The sequence below is a fragment of the Semicossyphus pulcher genome, unplaced genomic scaffold (assembly GCF_022749685.1).
Source record: "Semicossyphus pulcher isolate SPU_LCO1_2020_fin unplaced genomic scaffold, fSemPul1.0.p SCAF_7, whole genome shotgun sequence".
Lineage (NCBI taxonomy): Eukaryota > Metazoa > Chordata > Actinopteri > Labriformes > Labridae > Semicossyphus > Semicossyphus pulcher.
The window spans coordinates 13,671,726-13,695,501 of record NW_027211748.1 but is presented as its reverse complement, the minus strand read 5'-3'; the positions used below and the strand labels follow the sequence as shown (position 1 = coordinate 13,695,501).

At 40.6% G+C, this 23,776-nt stretch overlaps 1 protein-coding gene across 1 annotated transcript; it reads left to right on the top strand.

Annotated features, from left to right (window-relative positions):
- The first annotated feature begins 12,548 nt into the window (after positions 1–12,548).
- Positions 12,549–23,775, top strand: prkacbb (protein kinase, cAMP-dependent, catalytic, beta b). Its single transcript, XM_069684395.1, has 10 exons — positions 12,549–12,852; positions 17,089–17,150; positions 18,131–18,259; positions 18,475–18,573; positions 18,654–18,736; positions 18,840–18,966; positions 19,056–19,151; positions 20,028–20,150; positions 20,239–20,403; positions 22,283–23,775. The coding sequence occupies exons 1-10, from the start codon at positions 12,807–12,809 to the stop codon at positions 22,406–22,408; spliced, it is 1,056 nt and encodes a 351-aa protein (XP_069540496.1). The 5' UTR covers positions 12,549–12,806; the 3' UTR covers positions 22,409–23,775.
- The last annotated feature ends 1 nt before the right edge of the window (position 23,776 follows it).

The following is a 23,776-nucleotide window of genomic DNA, read 5'->3' as shown; positions in this document are numbered from 1 at the left end:
CTTTTTATACTAGAAATGACTCACCAAAAAAGCAGCACTGACTTCCTGGACAGTCTGTTAGTACAATTAACAGCACAGGAAGACATATGTCCAACGTTTGGAAAAGGAACAAACACCATGAGCACAGACAAGATGTCAAATGGACTGGAAATAGCTGAGTGACACCTAGCAGCTAGCAGCACCTGTCACTCAAGGCTGCTTCTAAATATGCACAACTTTAAGCATTAAAATAATGTAAACAGGTGAGTTGTACATTCTTTTCTGTGCAGTTGTCACTTCAGCATTGGTTTCATTTTTCATGTTGCTGCTTGGTGTATCCCTGCACGTTCGCTCGCAACTGACAGAAAGCTCAACTGAGCAGAGAATGAACGGATCAATTCAGGAAGAGACATTGTTCAGTTTGCTCACCCAAAACAACCATCTCCCCCCAGTGCTTATTTGTAATGAAAAGGTATCCAATTTAAAAGGTCATTGACTTAGTTATAAGCATAGCTAAATGAGGCTGTAGTGAAATAGGACAAATACGGAGATAGACTAACTAAGCTAAGTACATGCTGAAGCTAACGTGAGTAGCTTGGCAGTTTTCAGGGACCCTCTCTGACTCTCATCGAATTCTTTTGGTTTTTTCAGTCTACCATAAACAAATGGTGAATATTTAAATGTATTAGATTGTAGTCGGACAGACAAATATCTAAAAAATTATACTTTTATTTATTTGCTAGCTAGTTCTAAAAACATAAAACCCTTCTTAACTTCACTGCTTGTGCAGGTATTGCTCTGTGTCTTTGTCTGCAGGAGAGATCATACTACAGCTTTTACTATCCCATCAAGGGGTTTGAAAGAAATTGGGGTATTTGCAGGTGAAAAGTCAAGATATTTGTTCTCTTATTGAAAGTCGGAATCCCACAAATGCTTATTGTAGCTTCTAGATGAGCAGACATATTAAACTTCTCTGTGGTCTCTATATTCATTCCTTGGCCATACTTGTGCGGTGCATTAGCATAATCAAATATTGCATGAAACACAGTTGTCATATTGGCTTGTACCTGCGATGTGTCGATGTTATTTCCTCCGTTGAGACACAGTTATTGCAGCACAATTCATGGGGGGACATCAAAGCCTCTGTACTCTATGCAAAACAGCGGAAAGGCTCTCGGCAGCTTCGTATCTGTAAGTCAATTGCCACTTCAGGATGGATCTGGGATTTCCGCCACACAACAAAATGTATGAACATGTCACATTGTCAAATTTATCTGCAGATACAGTGACGCGCTGCAAACATGAATTTATCATAACTACATTCAATGAAGAGAAATGCATTAAAAAGTCTCTCTGTAGGAAAAGCTTGTGATATCCAACCTGTCATCTCACCTCTGCATGTGTGTGTGTGTTTCTGTAGAGTGAAAAGCAATTTAAAATTGCATATTTAATGTAAATGCTGGATTTCATTTTTCACCTCGCTATGAAATTATTGATTAACTGCATTTAAGATTCACACTTTATACATCTAACACTACATGAAACATTCAAATGCAATAGACTGTGTGCATTCAGCATTAGAGGTAGTATGATCTTTAATGTGAAGGACTTATTAAAGAAACATAGCCTGCTGTATTTATGCTGTAAAAGTCCCTTTGCTCAGTGCTTTTGACATTCACACTGACATCCAGAAATAACAGTGAGATTAAAATCAAGAGAACAGCACTTTCTTGTTGCTTTCGGTCAAATGACTTAATGTTTCAAGTGTGTGTGAGCAGAGCCGGGGAGGCAGATAAACCCTGCTTCATGGGTGGGAGTGGATTATTGCCAACAAGTTCAAATTGAGGACTATTTTTGCATTGTTCCCAGTGAGCGAAAGCTGCTTGTGTGGCATCAGATGTGCTGACTGCGGAGCTATAAATAATCTTTTACTGTGTTTTTGTGGATGTGTGTGACATCTACGTACATTTTAATTCTGGGAGCAAAATCCCATATCTGCATGATCCTACTATAACCTAAGCCATCTGCAGAGAATACAGATGAGAGATGTTCCCTCCATTCTCCCACAAGCTCCTTCGACAACAGTGCGTGGCAACACACAGTGACCTTGGCTGATTAAACACTCCTTGTTCTGAAAACCCCAGCCTTGGGTATGTGTCTGTAGTGTACGAATAATGTGCACCTACAAAGGTGTCGGACTGTGAAAAAGGAATGTGAAATGACATATTTTAATAGTGGAGTGCTTCTTACTGCATCTGCAGGGGCTTGTTTGTCGATTGATACGTATGCATATATGCATGGGTGAGCCTGCAGATCGATATGATTTCCCTGCACGTGGCCTGTGGGATTTATTATCATCACTCATTTTAATGAGGTAGCAAGTGATAGGACAACAAGATCACTAAGAGTAATGTTCCGCTGGGAGAGAGCAAAGACCGCCACCAGATGGCTCAGCTGGGAATGACTGGAATACCAAACAGGCTTCACAAACAAAATCAGTTTATTTGCTAGGTTAGGTGGCATAATTCCTGCCATGTTTACAGAAATAGAGTTGAAACAGCTCCCCAAAAGGAAGCAAAACAGATGAGGTAGCACACTCCAGCCGGCACCGCACGCTCAGGAAACACATCATGATTCATATACAGTACAAGGGAGCATAACTCTTTCACATGATTTCCACAGTGGACTAATATCTTCAAGAAAGTAATGTTGTTTCAGGGTCTCTGTCGTGGGCATGCTAAATGTCTGCATCATAACACTTCATATTGCAGGGCTGGAGATATACAGTATCATGTGGACTGATCCCTGGTTTAATTTCATAGCAAATTGTCGGCTCTTTGAAGCCTCCAGTTACCACATGGTGACACTAGGTCTATTTAATACCTGTTATATTGTCACTAGGCCCACCAGTCCCTCAGCTGCCTCCAGCCCTCTGTGAGATTGGAGACGAACAAAGGGAATATGAATTAAGTCTGTAACCGAGCTGGCCGCTGGCACTCTGAATTCTGAATACAGCGGTGCTTTATGAGCCTTTCAGGTCTGATCATTCTCGGTCTTAATTACACGCATAGCACAGTCGGACCTGGGCGATGAAGAACATAGGAAGCGGAGCTATCAGGGGAGTTTAAAAAAACTGAGATGAGTGAAGATTACCACTCCCACATTCCAGGCGTAGAAAGGGAAAGTTGGAGTCAAGATGAATACTGAAAGATCAGAAAGTGCTCTTGGAATCGACAGCGTCTCGAGCCGTATGTGTGAGAAGCCGGAGCAGATTTCTCAGCTCTTATTTTAAGTAATTTAACAACCCCATTCCCTGCTGAACAGCAGGACCTAAGGCCAAAACTGTCTCAAAAGTCCAAGGCCAAATGTAGAGCGGTTTGAAAACTGTATTAACGTGAAAGGAGTTTAAGTCCAGACGCAGTCACGTTGTATTAAAGCTGACACAGTGCATGAACTGCAGGTTTGCAGTGGCTAAATATTTAGAGCAGATGCAGAAGTCGTTTTATTTGCTTGAAACATACAACCACAGTCTGCTGTGCGGGTGCCAGAAAGTCTCCACAAGGAGTGGGAAAACTGAACAATACAAAAGTTATAAAGTGAGCCGTCATAAACGCAGAAACTGTTTTGATGAGAGTATTAATAAAAATAATACAAGGACAACGCTAACGATAAGAACATGGCATCTACTACTGAAAATAAATGCAGAGTTAAAGTCAAGTCAAAAACCTTCCCAAGATTAACCCGATAAGACGACTAACATCTGTGCAGCCGTTCTTAATGCGACCTATCTCTGGGAATGTCTCCACAAACCAGCCAACAAACCACTTAACCTGCAGCTCGGCTTCATTATACTGTCCATTTAGATACCATAGCCTGTCTGGTAACACCATGAGGAGCTGTCAGCTAGCTTTCATCCCGGTTCAAGGACAGTTATAGGGCAGCAAAACATTACTATGAGTCACCAAGAAGTGAAAGCTTTTGCAAACCAAGCAAGAGTGCAGCCAAAAAAGAAAAAAAAGGAACTTCAAACAGATTGATGAAACATCATCAAAATGAGAGTTTCCCCCCTCAGCCTGCTCATCCCTGCTCTCACACACAGACATTACAGGCACTCCGAAAGCTGCTGTCTGTGGAATTGACAAGCAGTGCCAGGTCGGGTGTTTGATCTCAGCCGTAATCATTACGATGCTCTTAATTGATACGGGTTTGTCCCCTACCGCTGCAGGTCCAGGTGAAACATTTGATCCATGCTCCCTGAAGTAAACCTGTCCCCGAGAGCTGCTACTGTCAACCCGTCACCTCTGTCCCCGAGGCAGAATCAAATATCTGAGACGGCAGAGTCACAGGCAGAGGCTGTGTGTGTGTATATCCACAGAACTGTAGCTGTGTCTGTGCACATTGCCCAATTACTATAAATTGTGTATATTCTATGCTTCTGCCAAACATTTCCCACAGCAACGTTTTAGATTGATGTGTATTTGAAGCCTCTGCTGAGGCACAGTTTAATGTCAGTTCAGTTTGGAAAGGAACTAGCAGGGATGTGAAACCTGCCTCAGATAGATCATCAATAGTAGTTTATAGTTCATAGACATTATTTATGAATTATTGAGCTAACAGTAACCTCGCTTGCTAAAACAAATCAAGCTACAGCCTCGGTGAAGCATTCAAGTGGTGCATTCAGGTGCTGGCAGGAATTCCAGATTAAAATAGTGATAAGAAGATAAGAAGCTCAACCACCAGGAGAGCATTTTGTTAGAAGAGTCTTATTAGATATTTTATCACACCTGTTGAGAAGTCTCACCACTTAGGCTCTTCCATCTGCTGGAGGAACTGGAAGCAAATCACTACCACCTGCTCTGGACATGCCTAGTACACACTTTGTGGTGTGAGATCCAAAAATTTGAAGAGGGAGCAACTTTTTGTTGGAATCTCAAATTCATCTAAAAATACAAAACTAAATACTTATTCCACATATTGAACATAGCTTGGCTTAGGATGGTCACCACTTCCATAGAAGACTGATATGATATAGTTCAGTTCAGTTGAGTTGAAGTTGAAGCTTCAGAAAATAAATCAATTAAATCTGTTTCATCCATCCATTATCTATAGCGCTGATGCTGATTCAGGGTCACAGGGGACTGGAGCCTATCACAGCTGTCATCGGGCGAGAGGCGGGGTACATCCTGGACTGACCGTCATTCAATCACAGGGCTGACGCAGAGACAGACAACCTTTCACGCTCACATTTATGGGCAATTAAGAGTCACCAATGAGCCTGACAATGCATGTCTTTGGACTGTGGGACGAAGCTGGAGTACCTGGAGGAGAACATGCAAACTCCACACAGAAACTCCTACATCTGAACTGGGATTCGAACCAGGAACCTGTGAAGTGACAGCGCTTACCACTGCTCAGCCCTTAAATCTGTTTAAGTTATATATACTGTATGTGTGTGTGTATATATATATATATATATGTGTTTCTCCTTATGTTTTCTTTTTTGCATGTAAAAACACTCCATGTTTTACTTGTTGTATGTTTTATAATTCAACTGTAAAAAGCTAAATAGATGGACCACTCTAGAACTGTGGTTCTCAACTGGTGGGTCGGGACCCAAAAGTGGGTCGCGGAGCTGTTTTCAGTGGGTCGTGGATGTGTGCCTAGAAAACGTGGCAAAAAGTCTATGCTGCGCTTTTATTTTGAAAGACAAAGGTTTCCCTTGATGTGCCTGCAGTAGTAGTGTAGTTTACTCACACTCCATATATCCACTGATGATGAGCCCTACAGTAGTTGCATTTATGTTGTAGTTTTGAGCATAAATAAGTAAAGGGAATATTTTCCTCTTATGGACTGCCACCATTTTGGTTGACTATTACACTGTTGTGTTTTGTGAAGTTGACATACTGTGATGTTGCGTTCCGTCTCAAGTCCAAACTGCACCGATTTTAGTTCAATAAATTTGAGTGGTTGAAAAAATTTGGGTCGCAATTGGTCATTAAGTAGGTGGTGGTGGGTCCTGAGGCGAGACCAGTTGAGAACCACTGCTCTAGAAGCTAATGGTGATGTCTACACAATTGCGATTCTTTGTGATTCTAAGTATTCCTCAGTACTTGTTGGCCTGCATCTAAGTAGTTAGAGCAACTCCCTGTAGATTTAATACAGAGCACCTTAATATAATCTTTATTTGGATTAACAACAGCCTAAACATATATGATACAAGTCACATGCATTTCTCTGGAGTCTCACTTATCCTCGCATATGGCATAACTAGCAACATTATAGTGACTCCATTTAGAGCTTGATGGACTGAAAACACTAACAAGCTGTGAGCTACAGAGTTTTTCAAAATCACTTCACTTTATAAATAAATACATTCGGCATCTTTGTGCATAAAAACATTTGGTGTTTAGCAGCTGTTAGATTTTCCCATCAGCCCTCAAAAACACTTTTAAAAACAATCCGAGCCTTTCAAGTGCATTACCATGCAACCATCAACATAACCCCGACTTAGAATAATGATGACTGAATGTCCGTTATGATGGATTACCCTTTGCGAGCACGTCTCTGATGTTGATTTTCATACCGTACTGAAATGAACTGAAACGGTTAGCTGTCTGGGAGGTAGAACAAATGCATTCATCAATCTAAAAACATATGGGCGCAAGTTAAAGGGGCCAAAAGGTCAGAGGCTGAAAAGTCAAGGAGGCTTGCCTCCTGAGATGTATGGCGAGGTGTCATTTGTTTCCACAGGCTGCGTTCTAACCTACGTGAGAAAGTGGGTCAAAACTGAGTGTGCTCTGACCGCGCCGTGTGAGAGCCCTGCGGTTACACCCTTTCATGTAAAACCATACATGAGTCATGACATGTCGTTTGTCATGACGATCTTCTATAGCCTGAACCCAGAGCCATAAATGATTATGACCAGTGTCATGTCTTATCAGCGCTGGCATTACATAGGCTTTACAGCACGCCGGCTCAGGTTTAATATTATCATAGGTCATTGACTGCTCTGTTTGCATTGCTTTGAAGGATTTATGTCCGGCCTATTCACTGTCCAGTATCCATGCAGAAGGGGGCTTATGTCTGTCCCAGCAGTGGAAAGAGTGGGGATGGAAACAGTTGAGTTGAGGGTAACACTCTTGCTCGGTCTGGGGCGGGAGGGGGGGGTGTGGGGTGGGGGGGGGGGCAGACATTTAAAAGAGCTTACTGCTGTAGCTTTCACTCTGGCTTTGATTGTCTTTGCTTTGATCTGGTTTGGGGCGGCCATGTTGTGCAGTGTTATCCTCCCATAATCTCTGCCATCTCCGAAACACTGCAGTGGAAAAAGACACTGTTTCTCTGTCTGCGCACTGCTTTGGTCAATATTTTCACCCCTCGCACAGTGCGCACGAATCACCTTATCTGAGAATAAAAGTGGAGACAATCTGCAGAGGCATTCTTTGAAATGGAATAAAACAACTGTGACTCTCACAAGGTGACCTGGATCACTTTGTTACCGTACTTTACATTCAGACTTCCTCATGCATGCCTTGTTTTGTTAATGAATCAACCCTCCACTTAATCCAATGCAATATTACCTACCCTTCAGCGACTAAGACAGTGTGCAACAGTGGAGCCGTTATGTGCTGTTTTCTAGCAGGGAGAATTTCAGAGCAGCAGCACTAAAGCACAACTTCAAAGGGATATTGTGCATCTATCCCAAATTAGCTGCCTGTGCAACTGTCTGAGCACTTTGAGACCATCCTCTGTTAGGAAGAATACATTATCTTGTGCTTGTGAAATTACAGGCGTTTATGTTGTAGTGCACCACTGAGGCTGCCAAAAGGACAGAAAACGTGGATATTCCCCGCATGAGGCCACAAAGGAGACTTGGAACAATGAGTAGAGACTGAGTAAAGACAAGGCCTGATGTTTTTTAGATCAACATTCCCAGACAGACTTTCTGTATATATACGATACCTCTTGATGCCCAGAGCTTACCCTGCTTGCAGCTGCAAGAGGGCACTAAGCTGCAAATACAGGCGCCAATACTAGATGGCTAGAAAACATACATGGGAAGTGAAGATAAGGCGTGTTCTGCATACTTTAACTCATGTTTCCTCCATTTCTTCCGTCTCCTTCTTAGGTTTTGAATGTTTTTGAAGCGGACAAAAACTCGACTACATGTTAGTAACAATATCAGACTTTAGGCCTTCCTAACAGGTCATTTGAGCCGCTTGTCCGGGATCCAAAGTACATATTCAGCTGGAATATATTCAGTGGGAGAGCTGTCATGTGTGTTGACACACACTTGGAAGACCTTCTGCAGTTTGCACATGATTTGTATCACCTGCATATCATTAAACCATAAGCATTTGCTAGCGGTGGGATCTGCAACAAAGACAGGACCTACATCACGCTGAAATATCTGATCGGTCCGCAGCTGAGGACAATGCAACACAGTCCTCGGTGCAGATTTTTTTAAAATCTTAATTACATAAACAAATGCATGATTAAAAGTTGTACTGGAGCTCTACGCCAGCTGTTTGGGGCAGGCTGACACAGCTGTATACATGTGTCTTGCACACTAAATCAAACGTCCCATTGTGCTCATCTGGAGTGAATTAGGCGGCGGGAGGGAGGAGGACCTTGAGGCTTTGATATACAGAGGAGGAAATGGGTAATGTCCTGGAACCACATGGAACATCCTAATAGAAGCTGGTGACTGATAAGAAGGAGATAACCGGATCATCTCTATCCATCTGCAACCTGTAACCTCAATTCTTCCTTTAACAACACACAACCTTGAAATAGTGCTGAGTTTAACACATGAAGGTTTAGTTTGCTGTCTTTTTTTAAACAGAAAATCTGTAATAAATCATGTTTAGCAGTAAATGTATTTACACAGGCAGCGCCACACCCACAGAAGAATGCAGAATGAGTATCAGAATTGTGCACTCCAGGTCTCAGTAATCTTAAAATGATAGAAGTAAGCATACAATCGCGATGCTGTTGGTTTGATTCCCAGTAAGAGTTGAGAAATTTAGGGATCCAGTGACAACCAGAAGCTGGAGAGCTGCAAATATCACACACCCCACTCCCTATAAATCCAGTTGATGTGCTGTGGAGGAAGGCACTCAAGCCCCAACCACTGGAGTGGAGTTGGTCAGTAGCCAACAGAGGAAATCTGTGGTTGTACTCGGCAGCTCCTGTGTGAATGTGCAGCAGGGTGTGTCTGAAATACAGCCACTCTACACGATATTTCAATCGCCGGGATAAATAAAGGATCAAAATAGTGGATAGTTATGATTTTATTCTGACCATCTTTGAAGTCAAGGTGGGCATGGATGCTGGGTTAAAGCAAAAACGATCATTATTTGTGTTGTTAGAACCATGTGAACGTGTCAGGCTGACATAATGCAGCACTGTCTATAGTTACAGCTCCAAACAGAGCACATCAGAAAACAGGAAAGTTATGGTTTTTCATTCATTCATTTAAGGGCATAAATCATTCCCTTTGAAGCACAGTGGAGCCTGTTTGCAGCTAGCATAAGAAAGGCAATATGGAGAGCAGCTGGTCAGCTGGGATGAACATGACATGCTGTTTGTTGGGAAGAAAACAGAAAGATTGAAGAAATGAGGAGATAAAATAGTGAAAACAGATGAGCGTCACATTCAATAAGGAAAATATCTCCTCACACGACGGCTAGCATGCATTTTCTCCGAAACACAACATGAAGCACTATACTTTGATGAGTGCAAAATTCTTGGACAACTCTGGATACACACAGTTCTTCTTTTTTTAACCATCAGACATACCACAGGCCCAACAGGGCACGCTGCACATGTTTGCTACAAAAAGTGAAATCTGTTTACAAGAGAAAGCCCTGTTGGTAAAATTCACAAAGTAGACAACATGCAGACGCACAGCAGCCAAATGCAATATAATACTGTACGGAGAAGGAAAAACTGACCGCAATTTAATCAAGAAATCAAATTAAGTCGCTTTGACTGCGGTCAGGGAACAAACATCACGGCACACAGAAGTGGAACAGGTCCCAGGTTATGTAACAGAGATCTGCTGCCCTCTTGTGGAGGAAAATGTCACTTCAACGCACTTTGATGCTTGTCACACTGAGGAGAGGACACAGTGCTGGAGAATGTTCACAGAACATTTACTGGAGTGAAAGTAAAAATAGCACCGCAGAAAAATTCTCCATTGCAGGTAAAAGTCCTGCACCAAAAATATCACTGAAATAAAAGTAAGTATTAGGAGCAAGAGGAACTTCCATTGACGAAAGGCAGAAGAATGCATTTCTTTCATTCTTGATTTATGTGTTCATAAAATTCAATTGTTTTAGCTGGTTGAAGCTGAGCTAATAATTAACATAATATTATTTAAATCTGTAACAGCATGAATAGTATGAATATAAAATAGCAAAAAATAAAAATACCCAAGTAAAGTGTATTACCTACAATTCTCTTACTTATGTAGCCTACTTACATAGTTACTTAAGAATAGTTCTTAATAGGTTATATTAATATATATTATGGTTTGTATGGTATAAGTTTTCATTGATCTCATCTGTCCACCCGTGTGAATATTCATAGGGGTGTCATGGATTAAAAAACTAGGGTGTCACATCATGTCACAATAAGTAAATGTGCTGTTTCCTGAAGAGAATTACAAGCTGAATTATTACACAACTCAACATAATAGATAAATAGATCTATGTAATGTTATTAGAGATTTTAATTGAGAAATGTTACTTACAATCCCTTCAAGGCATTTTTAAGAAAATATACCATATCAGTTTAATATATTTACAAGTCAAAGGTAAGCAACGACTTAAAACACCCAAAGATAATAATTTTGCAATGGGCATCTAAACTACTTTTGTCATTTTAAAGACCAAACACTAATAATTAAAAAAATAATTGGCAGATAAATTAATAATAAATATAATTTTAAGTTGCAACCCCCCAAAAACTAAAGTATTTGTTGTATTTAACGTTGTTTCGCCTCCATTGTAACATGAGTAGATTATATATATGCAGTCTGAAGAAAACTGTAGCTAACTAGCAGAGGAGCTAATAAACTAATAAGGCTATAAGCCTGCATTCAAACAGGAAACACCAATCATCAGAAGCCTTATCAAAATATGACAGCTGGTAGAGTGTGTCAGTGAAGGGTGGGACCTCCCTCTCCACATGCTGATGATAATTAGACCTGTGATATCTGCAAAGGGCTGAGCAGTGACTGCTGCCATCCCAACCAGCACAGCTACAGTAACCTGCACTCTATATAACCCTGTGTCTTCTGAGGCTTATCCCTGGTTATCCAATCATTTCTGAACGTGCTGGTGGTCTTAACGACACTGGGCTGATGGGACATCTGACCATGTGAGCTTTTAACAGACAGTCAGCATAGGCAAAACTGCAGCAGTCAAAAGAAGCATTTTACTAAAAGCTGCTGTGAGGAGTTTTTCGCTGGTTATGAAAAAGACTGAAATTAATTCTGATCACTCTGTATGACCTACAGCAAACCAGACAATCATCAACAAGATTGATTATTTCTATTCCAGTTATTTTTAATGCCTGAAACTGCTGGTGGGGGGTAGGTGTCAGACGAAGCGATTAACATTAAATGTTTACATTTTCCACTTTCCAAAATTGAAAGTCAGTGATACATATGACTGTTAAAGAAAGCAGGATGAGATATTTTGTTAAAATCCACCACTTCAGCATGTACTGGAATCAGCAAAGAGATAAGAGGTATGGCTTTGTCCACAGGGGGCGCCAAAATCAACACAAACCAAAAGTTCCTCACAGGAGCTTTAATTAAGTTAAATTAATAATTCCATACCACAATGTAAATATAGCCTACTCCATTAATAGGCATATTTTATATCCTATTTATATCTAAGTGTCATTGTCATGGAATAAAAGTTTATAAGACTACTTAAAAATTCCTTCAAAATACTCAGATATCAGATCCCCATGTATGGAGCTAATTTCCTGCCAACTTAATAAACAAACTAGTACTTGTAAGATATATTGTTTGTACTTGTAAGATATATTTTTTTGTATTTGTAGAATATATATGTTTTGTACTTGTAAGATATACTTTTTTTGTAAGACATTCACCATTTGCTTCTGAAGCCTGATGTATTGTGTATTTGTTTGATAGGTATGTTTCGTATTTGCAAAACAAAATAGATACGTTTGTTAATGGTGTTTTGTTTGTGAATGGTAGGGCATTTGTGTAATGTGTTTAATTGTTTAAGCTTTGGCAGGAAATTAGCTCCATACCCTTGGCAAAAGTCTATTAGTCTCGCGCCACATAAACAGGTGCAGTTGTGTGCCCATGAATAGCCGGATTAATAACAAAGAACTAATCAAACAAAGAACAAGTTTATATTTAGCCTCTAGTAAAGTCAACAAACGAGTACTCAAATGTCATCCTCTATCTGTGAATGCAACCGCGATGCTCCAAAAATGCGGAAGCGACGCGAGTTTGGTTATCTTCACACAGACATCTCTGACCGTACCATGAACGCAGCTGAGTGCTGAGGGATGGTTGGGGAGGAGGGGGGAGCAGCAGGAGCAGACTAGTCCGAAACAGGAGTGACCGCTAGCTTCATGTCAACCACACAGACACTACTGAAGTAGCAGGGAAGAAGCAGCGGGAGGGAGAGCGAGGGGGGACGGCTGGAAGGGAAACCGGACTTTATTTGCAGAGTGAAAATTCTGGTTTGGGTTTAACTCACCTGTTTTTAAGGAGTTCGTGGACATCAGCTGTAGGAAGGTTAGCTCGTAGCCGCCGCCATCTCTTCTCAGACGGAGCCATGGGGAACGCTGCCACGGCCAAGAAGGGCAACGAGCTGGAGAGCGGTGAGTTTGTCAGCTTTATTAATGTTGTATTTAAGTGTTTCACACGTAGAAAGCCTCTTCAACGTGGATAGCTCAGCCTGTTATAACACTTCAACTGTCCTGACTGGAAGCTAACAGTTAAAGAGGGGAGGGCCGCGTGCGTCCGCCATCCACGCGCAGTTATCCCACCAGCGCTGCAAACACTCTCCATTTGGCTGAAGATAAATGTCCATGCTCGGGATTGTTTGCGCTATTTTTGTACGTAAAAATAAGCTAAAAAAGTAAGCTAGCAGCAAGAAGACCCCGTGGATGTTGTGGTTTTCTTTGCTGCAAGAAGGTGGGGAGGGGGGGTCATAGCTGACAGTGACACCAATCTATTAAAGCCTATTACACAACAATGCTTATCGATAAATTCAACGTATTGACAAGTCCGCACGTTTAAAAGCTGTTTGCATGCCAACTGGAGCACAGTGAGGATCAAGCTTGATGACCACCTAGTTAGCATGCTAACTTTAGCTGTGAGGAGGGGGATTAGCCCTCAGAAGGCCCCTGTCATTTCAGTGCCTTTTGATGGTGCTAGCTGCTCAGGCCTGTGCAGGAGTGAGTTAGCCGTGGCGTTTCCACCTAAAGCCTTAGATAACAGCTAAAAAACCTCAGGCTAGCATCACCTCATCATCTCCTCTGTGCTGTCATCCCTAACTCAGGTGAATAACAATCAGGATGTGTGTTCTTTATCTGCAGCTTCAGTGAGCACAGCTAGCTGGATCACACAGAAACTTTGTTTTTGCTGCAATTAACCACCAACCCATGAGTATTGGTTAAAAATAGGCAATAGATTTTACTTAAAGATAGTGTGGGACTGTTTCTGCCCCCAGGCTACACTGCCACGTTTTATTCCTGGCTGCATAAACAAAGCTTTCCCTCTGTACTGCATCTGTGACCAAATATGGTGAAAAAATGACAAATGCTGCTTTCCATTCATAAAACTGGGAGCTACTACTGTCTTCCTGGCATCTGCATGCACGCATAAACACACTTGAATTGTGTGCCTCGGTTTTATTTAGAGCCCCCTTTTCTAATCTTGCCGTGGTAAAGGTCCATCAAGGCTCACTTCTCACATTCAGCATGTCATTGACTGGAGCAGCTTGTCATCAGACCTTCGTCAGAGGATAAGAGGTATTACAAGCTTTGAAAGGTTTGACGTAACTAGGCCTAGGCCAGTGTTACTTTGCACTCATATACTTTGATGTGAGCAGCTTGTCATCATTGAGCATCCCCTATTATAAATCGTTTCCTCTACGCCTGGTTGTATACATTTAAACTGTAGGTATTACGTGTTTCCTGCAGCATTTGCTGGCTTATATTTGTCACTTCTGCACTGCTACTTTCATGCACTTTTTCTAACCTTCAGAACATGCAGAGAACTTCTGCGTTCAGTTATGCACTTAGTTTGTTTAAAGTAGCGTCACTTTATGGTGCAGTGACTGCGTACCTCTAAGATTCATTGACCTGTTGAGAGAGACCAGGCACACACTGTGCAGTGAGCAGTGCCAACCAGAGACGCTCAGGTGGACAGAGATGATCAGATCAGCAGTTGCAATTCTGCCAAGCATTTCTTTTGAGTGTTACTATGATCCCTAGATCCTGCACCTTGGCAAACTGTTAAACCTGTTTAAGCTGACACTGTTGCCTTAGCTGCAGATCTGTCTGGAGTGTAGCCGCTCTGGCCTGATGACCTGGTTACCTGTAGTGCTGTATATATACACCAGACTACCTGTGTTTACTGTATATAGCTGCCAGTTGGAAGAACATCAACACAGTCATACTTGCACAGGGAGATTAAACAGCCACTGTCATGACACCTGCTTTGTTCCATGGTGTCCCATGTGTTGTGTTTAGCTCTGAATAAACACTAATGAAACCCAGTGGCGCAGGAAAGTGTATTTTTATCTATTCTCACCAATAATATTGACCTTATTGTAAAACTGTTTTCTAAAGAGAGGACCCAACTCAAAATTTACCACCAATTTAGGAGTTCATAATAAATGCACAGATAAGATGATGACACTTTGAAGAGGCACAACCATATTTTGACATAATAATATCCACACGCTCTCGCACATTTGCATATCATAATTACTCAACTGTTGGCCTAAGTGAGGGTCTGCGCTCTTTCTTTCTTGTGCCTTTCAAGTTAGTGATGTTTTTCTAGGGCTGCAACTAACAATGTTCTTCATTATGACTTATTCTGCAGGTACTTTATTAATTTTAAAGTTTAGTTTAGTTTAGATCCCAAGTCTAGTAATGTTTGTCGATTACTCATTAGAAAGTTATTCAGCAACTATGGTATGATGGATTAGTTGTTTAAGTTGTCTTTTAAGCAAGAATGCTAAATGGTTCTGGCATTTTAATGTTAACATTTGCGGCTTTTCTTTGATTTACAACAATATATGTTAAATGTCTTGGTTGGTCAGATGTCATTGTCTTTGGCACTGGAGAGGCCCTACACCCATAAAGCAAATGTCCGGTTAATCTGAAATTTAAATACTTTTTAGTTGCACTTCTAGCAACAAATCCTTTGGGTACGAGGGTATGTTTGGCATTTTTGCTTAAAAATGTACTCCTGATTAATTGATTATAAAAAAGTAGTTGAGGATTAATTTCTGTTGACTACTAATTGTTTCAGCTTAGTTTTTCTCCAAGCAGTCATCACAATTTCAAAGCTATTATAAGTAGGGTTAGACCGATTATCGGCGCCGATATTCAGCATTTTGACGCATATTGGCATCTGCCTTTTTTTTTTTTTTTTAATTTTTAAATTTATTTAATTTTTTTTTTTTTTTTTTTAAATCTAACGGCCGATAAGAGTTCATTTCTTTGTAAATTTTATTTAACTTTGTTTTATTTACTTTATAAAACTTCAGGAAGTTATTTATTTACATTTTCAGTTAACTTTATAAGAGATGCTGCTGACCCTGGGAACTCCCTGCGCTTTTTGTTTGTTTAATAAACATATGCTTAAAGGCATTTAGACAAAGTTAAGTGTTGGAGTTTGTATTATTCAAAATTTTAACTTACTTTAACTTTTACTACAAATGAATATCGGCTCCAAATATCGGTTATCGGCCTCCTTGACTACTAATAATCGGTATGTGTATCGGCCCTGAAAAAACCATATCCGTCTATCTCTAATTATAAGAAGAGAAGTTGTCAGACAAGGTTGCAGGGAATCTCTCGTTATCAGTGCCACACACGTCAAAAGCTGTGTAGCATACAGAGAGTTTTGAAAGTTATGTTCTCCAGTACGAAGCCATATCTTATCTGTGTGACCTAATATGCACGACTGCATTTGTGCCGCATAACATCTGGGTTCACCAGTTCTTTGAATACCACAGTCGACAGTCAGTCTCTGTTTAAATTCCTCAAGTGGACGTCAACTCTGTTCTCATTCCTGTTGCATTTGAATCACGACATGCTCCATGTTTGTTGATGTGTGACACTTGTTGTTATGTACATGAACTCTATATTTCTCTCTGTCTTCTCTTCTGTATCATCCCATCCATGTGGGTGATTGCTCCTGCAAAACCTTGGTGATCAATAGAGACTTTTGGTATGCTCATTCCTCCAAAAGATGACCAGAATGGCAGAACAGCATTGGTCTCAGTGTGACAACTTTTCTAGATGTGCTTGCTTTGATTGTGTGCTTTGATAATAAGTCAGTGTTTTTGTTATCCACATTCTCTCAATCTGGATTTCCCCATACATTGGTTTGTCTTTGCTTACCATTTTTATGCTGTGTTTAATAGCCTTTCCCCGAACCGTATCAAGTGATGCACAAGATGCTCAGAGAAACTTCCCCTGTAATTCTGAATGTTGTGTTCTCCCCCTCCCTTTTCAATATGGCTACCAAATAACAAAGTATTCTGAGTGTCTTGGCACGCATCACTCGTCTGCCTGTCTTGGATGTTGTCGTCTTGTGTTTGTGCTTTGTCTTACTGTTAGAAAAACGTACGTGATATTTTTTAGTCACCCGTTTTGTTTTATATCCAGATGAGAGTCAACTTTCCCCAAAATTCTCTCCTGTTGATTTACTGTTTTACTTTCCACTCCCCACACGTCTTCCTTACCCCCTGTAGTACTAAAGCATTTGGCCTCTTTGGCATTTTAATCTAAAACCCAAGTGTGTTTTTATGCCAGTAATTAAGTCTGTGTCACCAGAGGAACTTGTGCTAACTGTATATGTCTCTGCTCCTTTAGTGAAAGAGTTTCTAGCGAAAGCCAAAGAAGATTTCTTACGGAAATGGGAATGCCCGCCACAGGTAGGAATGATGAAATGTAGAGCCCTGGTTGATATGAGATATGTGACACCAATACTGATTTCAGAGGGAAACTATTATCCGATTTAATTAACCTTTAACTTGAATGAAAATAAACTTTTTCTATATGAATTATTGACCAATTTTGCACCGAAAAGTATTTAGCTCAGCTGTGTGCCGCAGACAGTGCATACACTATTATAAACAATGCGGACACCATTTCTTAAACTATCATTGTTTTGTGCACATTATATCCTGTAAAAACGTTTTCATTTAAAGTGCTAATCTCGAAGATCTCAGTTTTGTACTCTTTGGCGACTTAAGGCTATAAACGGTAATTGCGGGAACACACGTCCCAGATATCCAGACAGTGTTGCATGTGTGACGTCCACGGTTGGCTCCGGTTGAAATTCTTGATTTTCCTCACTGACGGTCACTTTCCTGTTCAGCCTTCATCTGAGCGTCGAGTTTGTTTCTTTTTCTTTGGATTTTCACTTATATTTGAAGTTGTATCTGTAGTCAACGATCTTTTCTCTGTTTGTTCAGCCATAGTAGATTACTGTTTACTCGCAACACTGGCAGAGACCGGAAAAGCAGCTGCTTAGCTCCGCCTACCCTCTCTGGCAGACCAACCACTGCTGGCTGGTGGAAAACGCATCACTAACTGGGCGCTGCTTGTGACTGTAGTCTGTAATTCTGCAAATGCAAAGGCTTTCATCAGTGGGCCATAGACTCAATCACCATTGTGTTACCTCATTTGGCGATAAATTGTGACCAAACAGACATTTATTTACATGGAAATCTTCGAGATTATTACTTTAAGCACATATGAGAATACATCATATCATATCCACCAATACTATATATTTGTGATAGACCCAAATCATACTCATATCAGATGATGAAAGGGCTTTGATGAAAACTCAACATTTTTGCTAGCTGCGTCCACAGAACAGGCTAACATGTTTTTGTTTTTTTTACAGAGCACAACGTGCCTAGACGACTTTGAGAGACTAAAGACCTTGGGTACGGGCTCATTTGGAAGAGTAATGCTGGTAAAACACAAAGGAACAGAGCAATACTTTGCCATGAAAATACTGGACAAGCAGAAGGTAAGCGAGAGCAATCTAATAGAACGTAATCTGAATAATACGTTTCTGTGATCTCCCTTATAAAAGTGCATTAAAACCCTGTTCTTGTTGCATAACTCAACTGAATAAATAAATAAATAAATGACTAAAAGCTTCCTCTCAGTGTCTGCTATCTCTGCCGATCGTGTCAGTGGGATTTCTCTGACAAGGTCATCTTATCTCTTTTCATGTGTCAGGTGGTGAAACTCAAGCAAATAGAACACACGTTAAACGAGAAGAGGATATTACAGGCCGTGAGCTTCCCCTTTCTCGTCAAGCTCGAGTACGCGTTTAAGGTAAAGTGCGTTTTCTTACGTAAATAAATGTAGGAACTGAAATCCCTTTTATGGAGCGTGACATATTTTACTCTTCTTAGGACAACTCCAATTTGTACATGGTGATGGAGTACGTTCCAGGTGGAGAGATGTTCTCGCACCTAAGACGAATCGGAAGGTTCAGGTGAGATTTTTACTGCGCCTGTCATGAACTCCGCACACACTAAGTTCTGAGATAGCATGCTTCAAAAGGTATTTTGTGAACACACTTCTGTCCTCCTCTGCAGTGAACCACATGCACGATTTTACGCCGCCCAGATAGTGCTGACATTCGAGTACCTCCATTCACTAGATCTCATATACAGAGATCTAAAACCGGAGAACCTCCTCATCGACCACCACGGCTACATTCAGGTGAGCTAGAACTGCCAGAACGCAACACAAGAAAATGTAATGCTTCTTGTACTTTGCTCATGTTTGGTGTATGATGCTGTGACTTCCAGGTGACAGACTTTGGATTTGCCAAGCGGGTAAAAGGCAGGACCTGGACGTTGTGTGGGACACCGGAGTACTTGGCACCAGAGATCATCCTCAGCAAAGTATGCAGGTTTTTGGTTTACTTGTTTACAAAAAATTTAGAGTTCACTTTTCTCTCTCTGTGTACTTAAACATAGCAGTAGATTTTTTATGTCCTAGTAGTTTCTTTAATTTAGGGATACCCAGCTTGCTTTGTCCTGGGGCAACATTGTTCAAAATCAAAGGAGGACAAGGGTTTGTTAGTTTTCCTTTAGGTGTATGGATTGTATGGAGATGTTAGGTAGAAATGTTACTTGCAAGTTTGAGTATATCTAAACTGTATATTGTAATCATATCACCTTACACACACCTTTTACGAAGAGTGTGTTGAGTATTTGGTCCAGTGGCTCCAGTTTAGGGATAGACCGATTATCGGTGCCGATATTCGGCATTTTGACGCATATCGGCATCGGCCTTTTTTTTTTTTTTTTTTTATAAATCTGACGGCCGATAAGAGTTCATTTCTTTGCAAATTTTATTTAACTTTGTTTTATTTACTTTATAAAACTTCTGGAAGTTATTTATTTATTTATTTAAATTTTCAGTTAACTTTATAAGAGATGCTGCTGACCCTGGGAACTCCCTGTGCTTTTTGTTTGTTTGTTTAATAAACATATGCTTAAAGGCATTTAAACAAAGTTAAGTGTTGGAGTTTGTATTATTCAAAATTTTGACGCCAACATTTTAACTTTTACTGCAAATGAATATCGGCTCCAAATATCGGTTATCGGCCTCCTTGACTACTAATAATCGGTATCGGCCCTGAAAAAACCATATCGGTCTATCTCTACTCCAGTTATAAATAAGAAGCCAGAGTAAACCTTAATAGTACACATACAGGTCAGTGTCAAGTATGACTATTTGTAAACTTATAGCGCCGTTTGCCTTGAATCTTTCAGGGCTATAACAAAGCTGTGGACTGGTGGGCCCTTGGAGTCCTCATCTATGAAATGGCAGCTGGCTACCCTCCATTCTTTGCAGATCAACCTATTCAGATCTATGAGAAAATCGTGTCTGGAAAGGTAAGCAGGTGTTTTTTGTTTAAAAAAAAGAAGCACTTTTTAAATCAGAGTGTACAAAACTCAACAAACGTGTGTTTCTTCTCTCTAGGTACGGTTCCCCTCCCACTTCAGCTCCGACTTGAAGGATCTGCTGAGAAACCTGCTGCAGGTGGATCTGACCAAACGTTACGGAAACCTGAAGAACGGCGTCAACGACATCAAGGGCCACAAATGGTTCGCAACGACAGACTGGATCGCAATCTACGAGAGAAAGGCAAGACGGCAAACACAGTGACAGCAAACACTGTTACCACTATGAAAACAAGTTAATTACATATTGATTTCTTTATTGATTTTTTTTTCAGCTAGTTGTAAAATTCCCAGCTATGATGTTCCACAGTATTATTTCATACTATTCTGTTTCTAGATATTTATCTAATGACTGTTCGTCATTTCACATGTATTATCCCGTGTGATGCTCATTATCTGCAGCTGTAGGTGTGAGCTTCTTCTTCACTTGGAAATCACTCTCTGCCGGCTGTGAGCTCTCCGTGCCACATGCCATTTTGCAGGGTCACAATGATAATGAAGTTCTTCGATTAATCAAAGTAGATATTTAGCTCAGGCTTGAACCTCATTGATCTGTGGACTCTGTTTAACCTCATTGTTATACAATCACACTTTGGTTTTATAAACGTTCCACTTCACCTTTGTTTTCCAATACATCCGTAAATCTGACCTTAGCTGCTTTGATTTGTTACAGGATGTCATTTATTTTATTTCACAACCATTTCCATTTACTATTCATGTTCTCATATTTAGTGTTGACCCCATGCTTTACAAGTAAAAATAAAACAAAGGGCAGAAACAAACAAACATGCAAGTCCAGATATTGCAAAAAGGGACCCATTATCCTGAACTCTGCAGAGGACTTTGAGGTGTTAGGTCGGCCTGGTCTTCACACAAACACATCCCTATATGTTTTTATATCCCAGCTAAAGCCACGTCTCTCTGTATCTTTCCACCTTCATCGCCTTGTCTCCGACAGCCAAACACACCGTGTGTTTAGTAAACACAGAGTCGAGGGAGCCGGACTGACAACTTTGAAGAAATAGTACACGGCAGACTTGTGTTTATGTCGTGTCGAGCTTTAACCTCGGAGAATCAGAACATCACTCCGCGTTGCAGCTTTTGTGCTGTCAATGAAGCAGACTACACACTAAAATGACCATGACATTTACTGACAAAAGACTGAATAAACTGACACCTTAGAAACGGCGTGGGGACATGAATGCTCAGTAAATTGTGTATTGTAGTGTTTCAATGAGAAGATAATCACAGCAGAGAGGCTTATATGTTTACTATATTTACAGTGTGGCTAAACAGCAGTTAAAACTATCAGTGAGGGTTCATCTCAATCATCGAAGTATAAAAACAAAGTCTACAAAGATGCTCTTATAAATCAAGGCTTACTTGCATGTGCTAAAGAAAATCTGTGACATTAGGCTCCTTTTTAAAGCAGGTGTTAAGATAAACTAGTTTGCACAAAGCTGCATTCAAGTGTGTCTGAATGCACAAGAGTTTACAGCTGTTTTGAATGGCAACACTTGAAGGTGGGATTAAAAGCTGGCTGCCAACAAGAGGGAGAGACCTTGATAATTGTTTAATGGGGATTAAGACGCACACCGACAAGCAGCCTCTACTCAAAGTAATTGATGGAGCAGCACTGGTTTGTAAACACGAATAATAATGAAGGACGTTGTGTTAAGAGAAGTTAAGGCCGTGCATATTGTGCTACCTCGCAAATCTGCCGAAGTGGATGTGATTGTCGGTTTTGGAAAGAAATTGTTGGACCCAGCTCATCTCAATCTTAATGTTGGAAAGGTTTAAAAGGAGAGGGATCACACTGACTTCTGACAAGCACTACCTTTGAAAGCATAGTTACCCCCTTAAACTGTCAGAATTCAGCGTCTTTCACCATCATTTGTGCCTTCCTTCATTCTTAGACACCTTTTGACAGCTTTAGACGCATTGCCGTCCTTCCTCAGAGAAATAATTGCCTTTCCTTTCTCTGTCGTGGCTCTTGTGATTGGCACGGTAGACATAGATGTAAATCCTGCCCACTTTAACATGTATCGCTCTCGCTCTTGCAGGTGGAAGCCCCGTTCATACCAAAGTGCAGAGGCCCGGGGGACACCAGCAACTTCGACGACTACGAGGAGGAGGAAATCCGCGTTTCTGTAACGGAAAAATGCACGAAGGAGTTTGCAGAGTTTTAGGATTGGAGAACATGGATATATCAGGGAAATAAGGGGATCTTTGCACTCTTCTAAAGACTTTGGATGGAGCAGAGACCATCGTTTTTCAGATCTACTATATAGTCCCTTCATTCCACACGGCTGAATGAGGTCGCCATGATCCTTGGGTGCCGAAAACCTCTCACTGTCACTTACACCTGCGTATTAAAGCAGACACATCACTTTTTTCTTTCTTTCTTTTGTACCTGCCCACTGTTTGTTTTTTTACTTTGAAGCAGTTAGTCTTGGATGTTGTTCCCCCTTTTTAAAATGTTATATTTTTCAATTAATGAGGAAAAACTGAGACAAAGGCCAATAATAGTCCACACATTGTAACTGACATGTCTATGGCGGTTTTACACTCACTCACACGTGTGTGGGTTGTAGACTGAGCCCTCTAGTCTTCAGCGCTGTGTATTAACCCACACTACATTGGCTATTGTAAAATTCTGGCCAGCTTTCAGAGGTAGCATTCATCCTATGTGCATATCTGTCCGTTTTGTAAGACAACTGAACACGATGAGTGTTGAAAGAATGACCAAATAAGAAATGATTGACAGAAGAAGGGAGGTCTTTTCCTTTTATTTGCTTTTTGTCCAGAGATCGGTGTCCTCAGACCCCCCCAAAAAGGATCCACACACTGTCTTCTATGTATTCTGACCCAGGCTCAGTAAGCCATCGCTGAAAATGACGGACCTTGTTACATTGGTAAAGAGCGAATCATGTTGTTTGTTTGATCCTTTTCAGGTCTGTTAGTTACATGTAACATTTGTCACTATTACTATTTTTTTGTTGCTGTGTCTAACATTATAGTCATATTGTCCCTAGATTTCAGGTCTGCTTATTAAGACCGTTTCTTCTGAGTCTGTGGAACAATGTGACTTCGGTAAAGGGAAAACGGAGTGAGGTGAAATCCTTTTTAGGATTTTTATTGAGTGTAATTTAAAGTCAAGAAGGTCAGTGTGGATAGTGTTGCGGCTTTGTGCCTCAACATGGTTAGTGCAACCTTAAAAAAAGTAATGTATTAAATCAAAGATGTTTTAAAATCTGACAAACCAGGAATGCAAAACTGCATCTTTACAATATTCTTGTTACCACCCCCAAACAGATTTTTACGTTTCATTCTTATCAAAGAATGTAGATTTGCGACTTATAGGTATGCATATTTGAAAGCTTGATTTCAAGGTACAGTTTTCCTAACAATACACTGGCTAAATAAAGACTGCTCCTTTGTATCACATGTAACCCTGTTATTGTTAAACTCATTACATCATACGTATATACATTGTTTCATATATGTTTTTATTTATACACATTAGAGATGCTAATAAATTTTATTTTTAAAAGTGT

Bases quoted from the DNA above. Each gene is read 5' to 3' on its own strand.
- prkacbb (XM_069684395.1), top strand. From the start codon at position 12,807: ATGGGGAACGCTGCCACGGCCAAGAAGGGCAACGAGCTGGAGAGCG. The intron at 18,574-18,653 runs GTAAAGTGCGTT...TACTCTTCTTAG, and splicing joins AGCTCGAGTACGCGTTTAAG to GACAACTCCAATTTGTACAT. The intron at 18,737-18,839 runs GTGAGATTTTTA...CCTCCTCTGCAG, and splicing joins AGACGAATCGGAAGGTTCAG to TGAACCACATGCACGATTTT.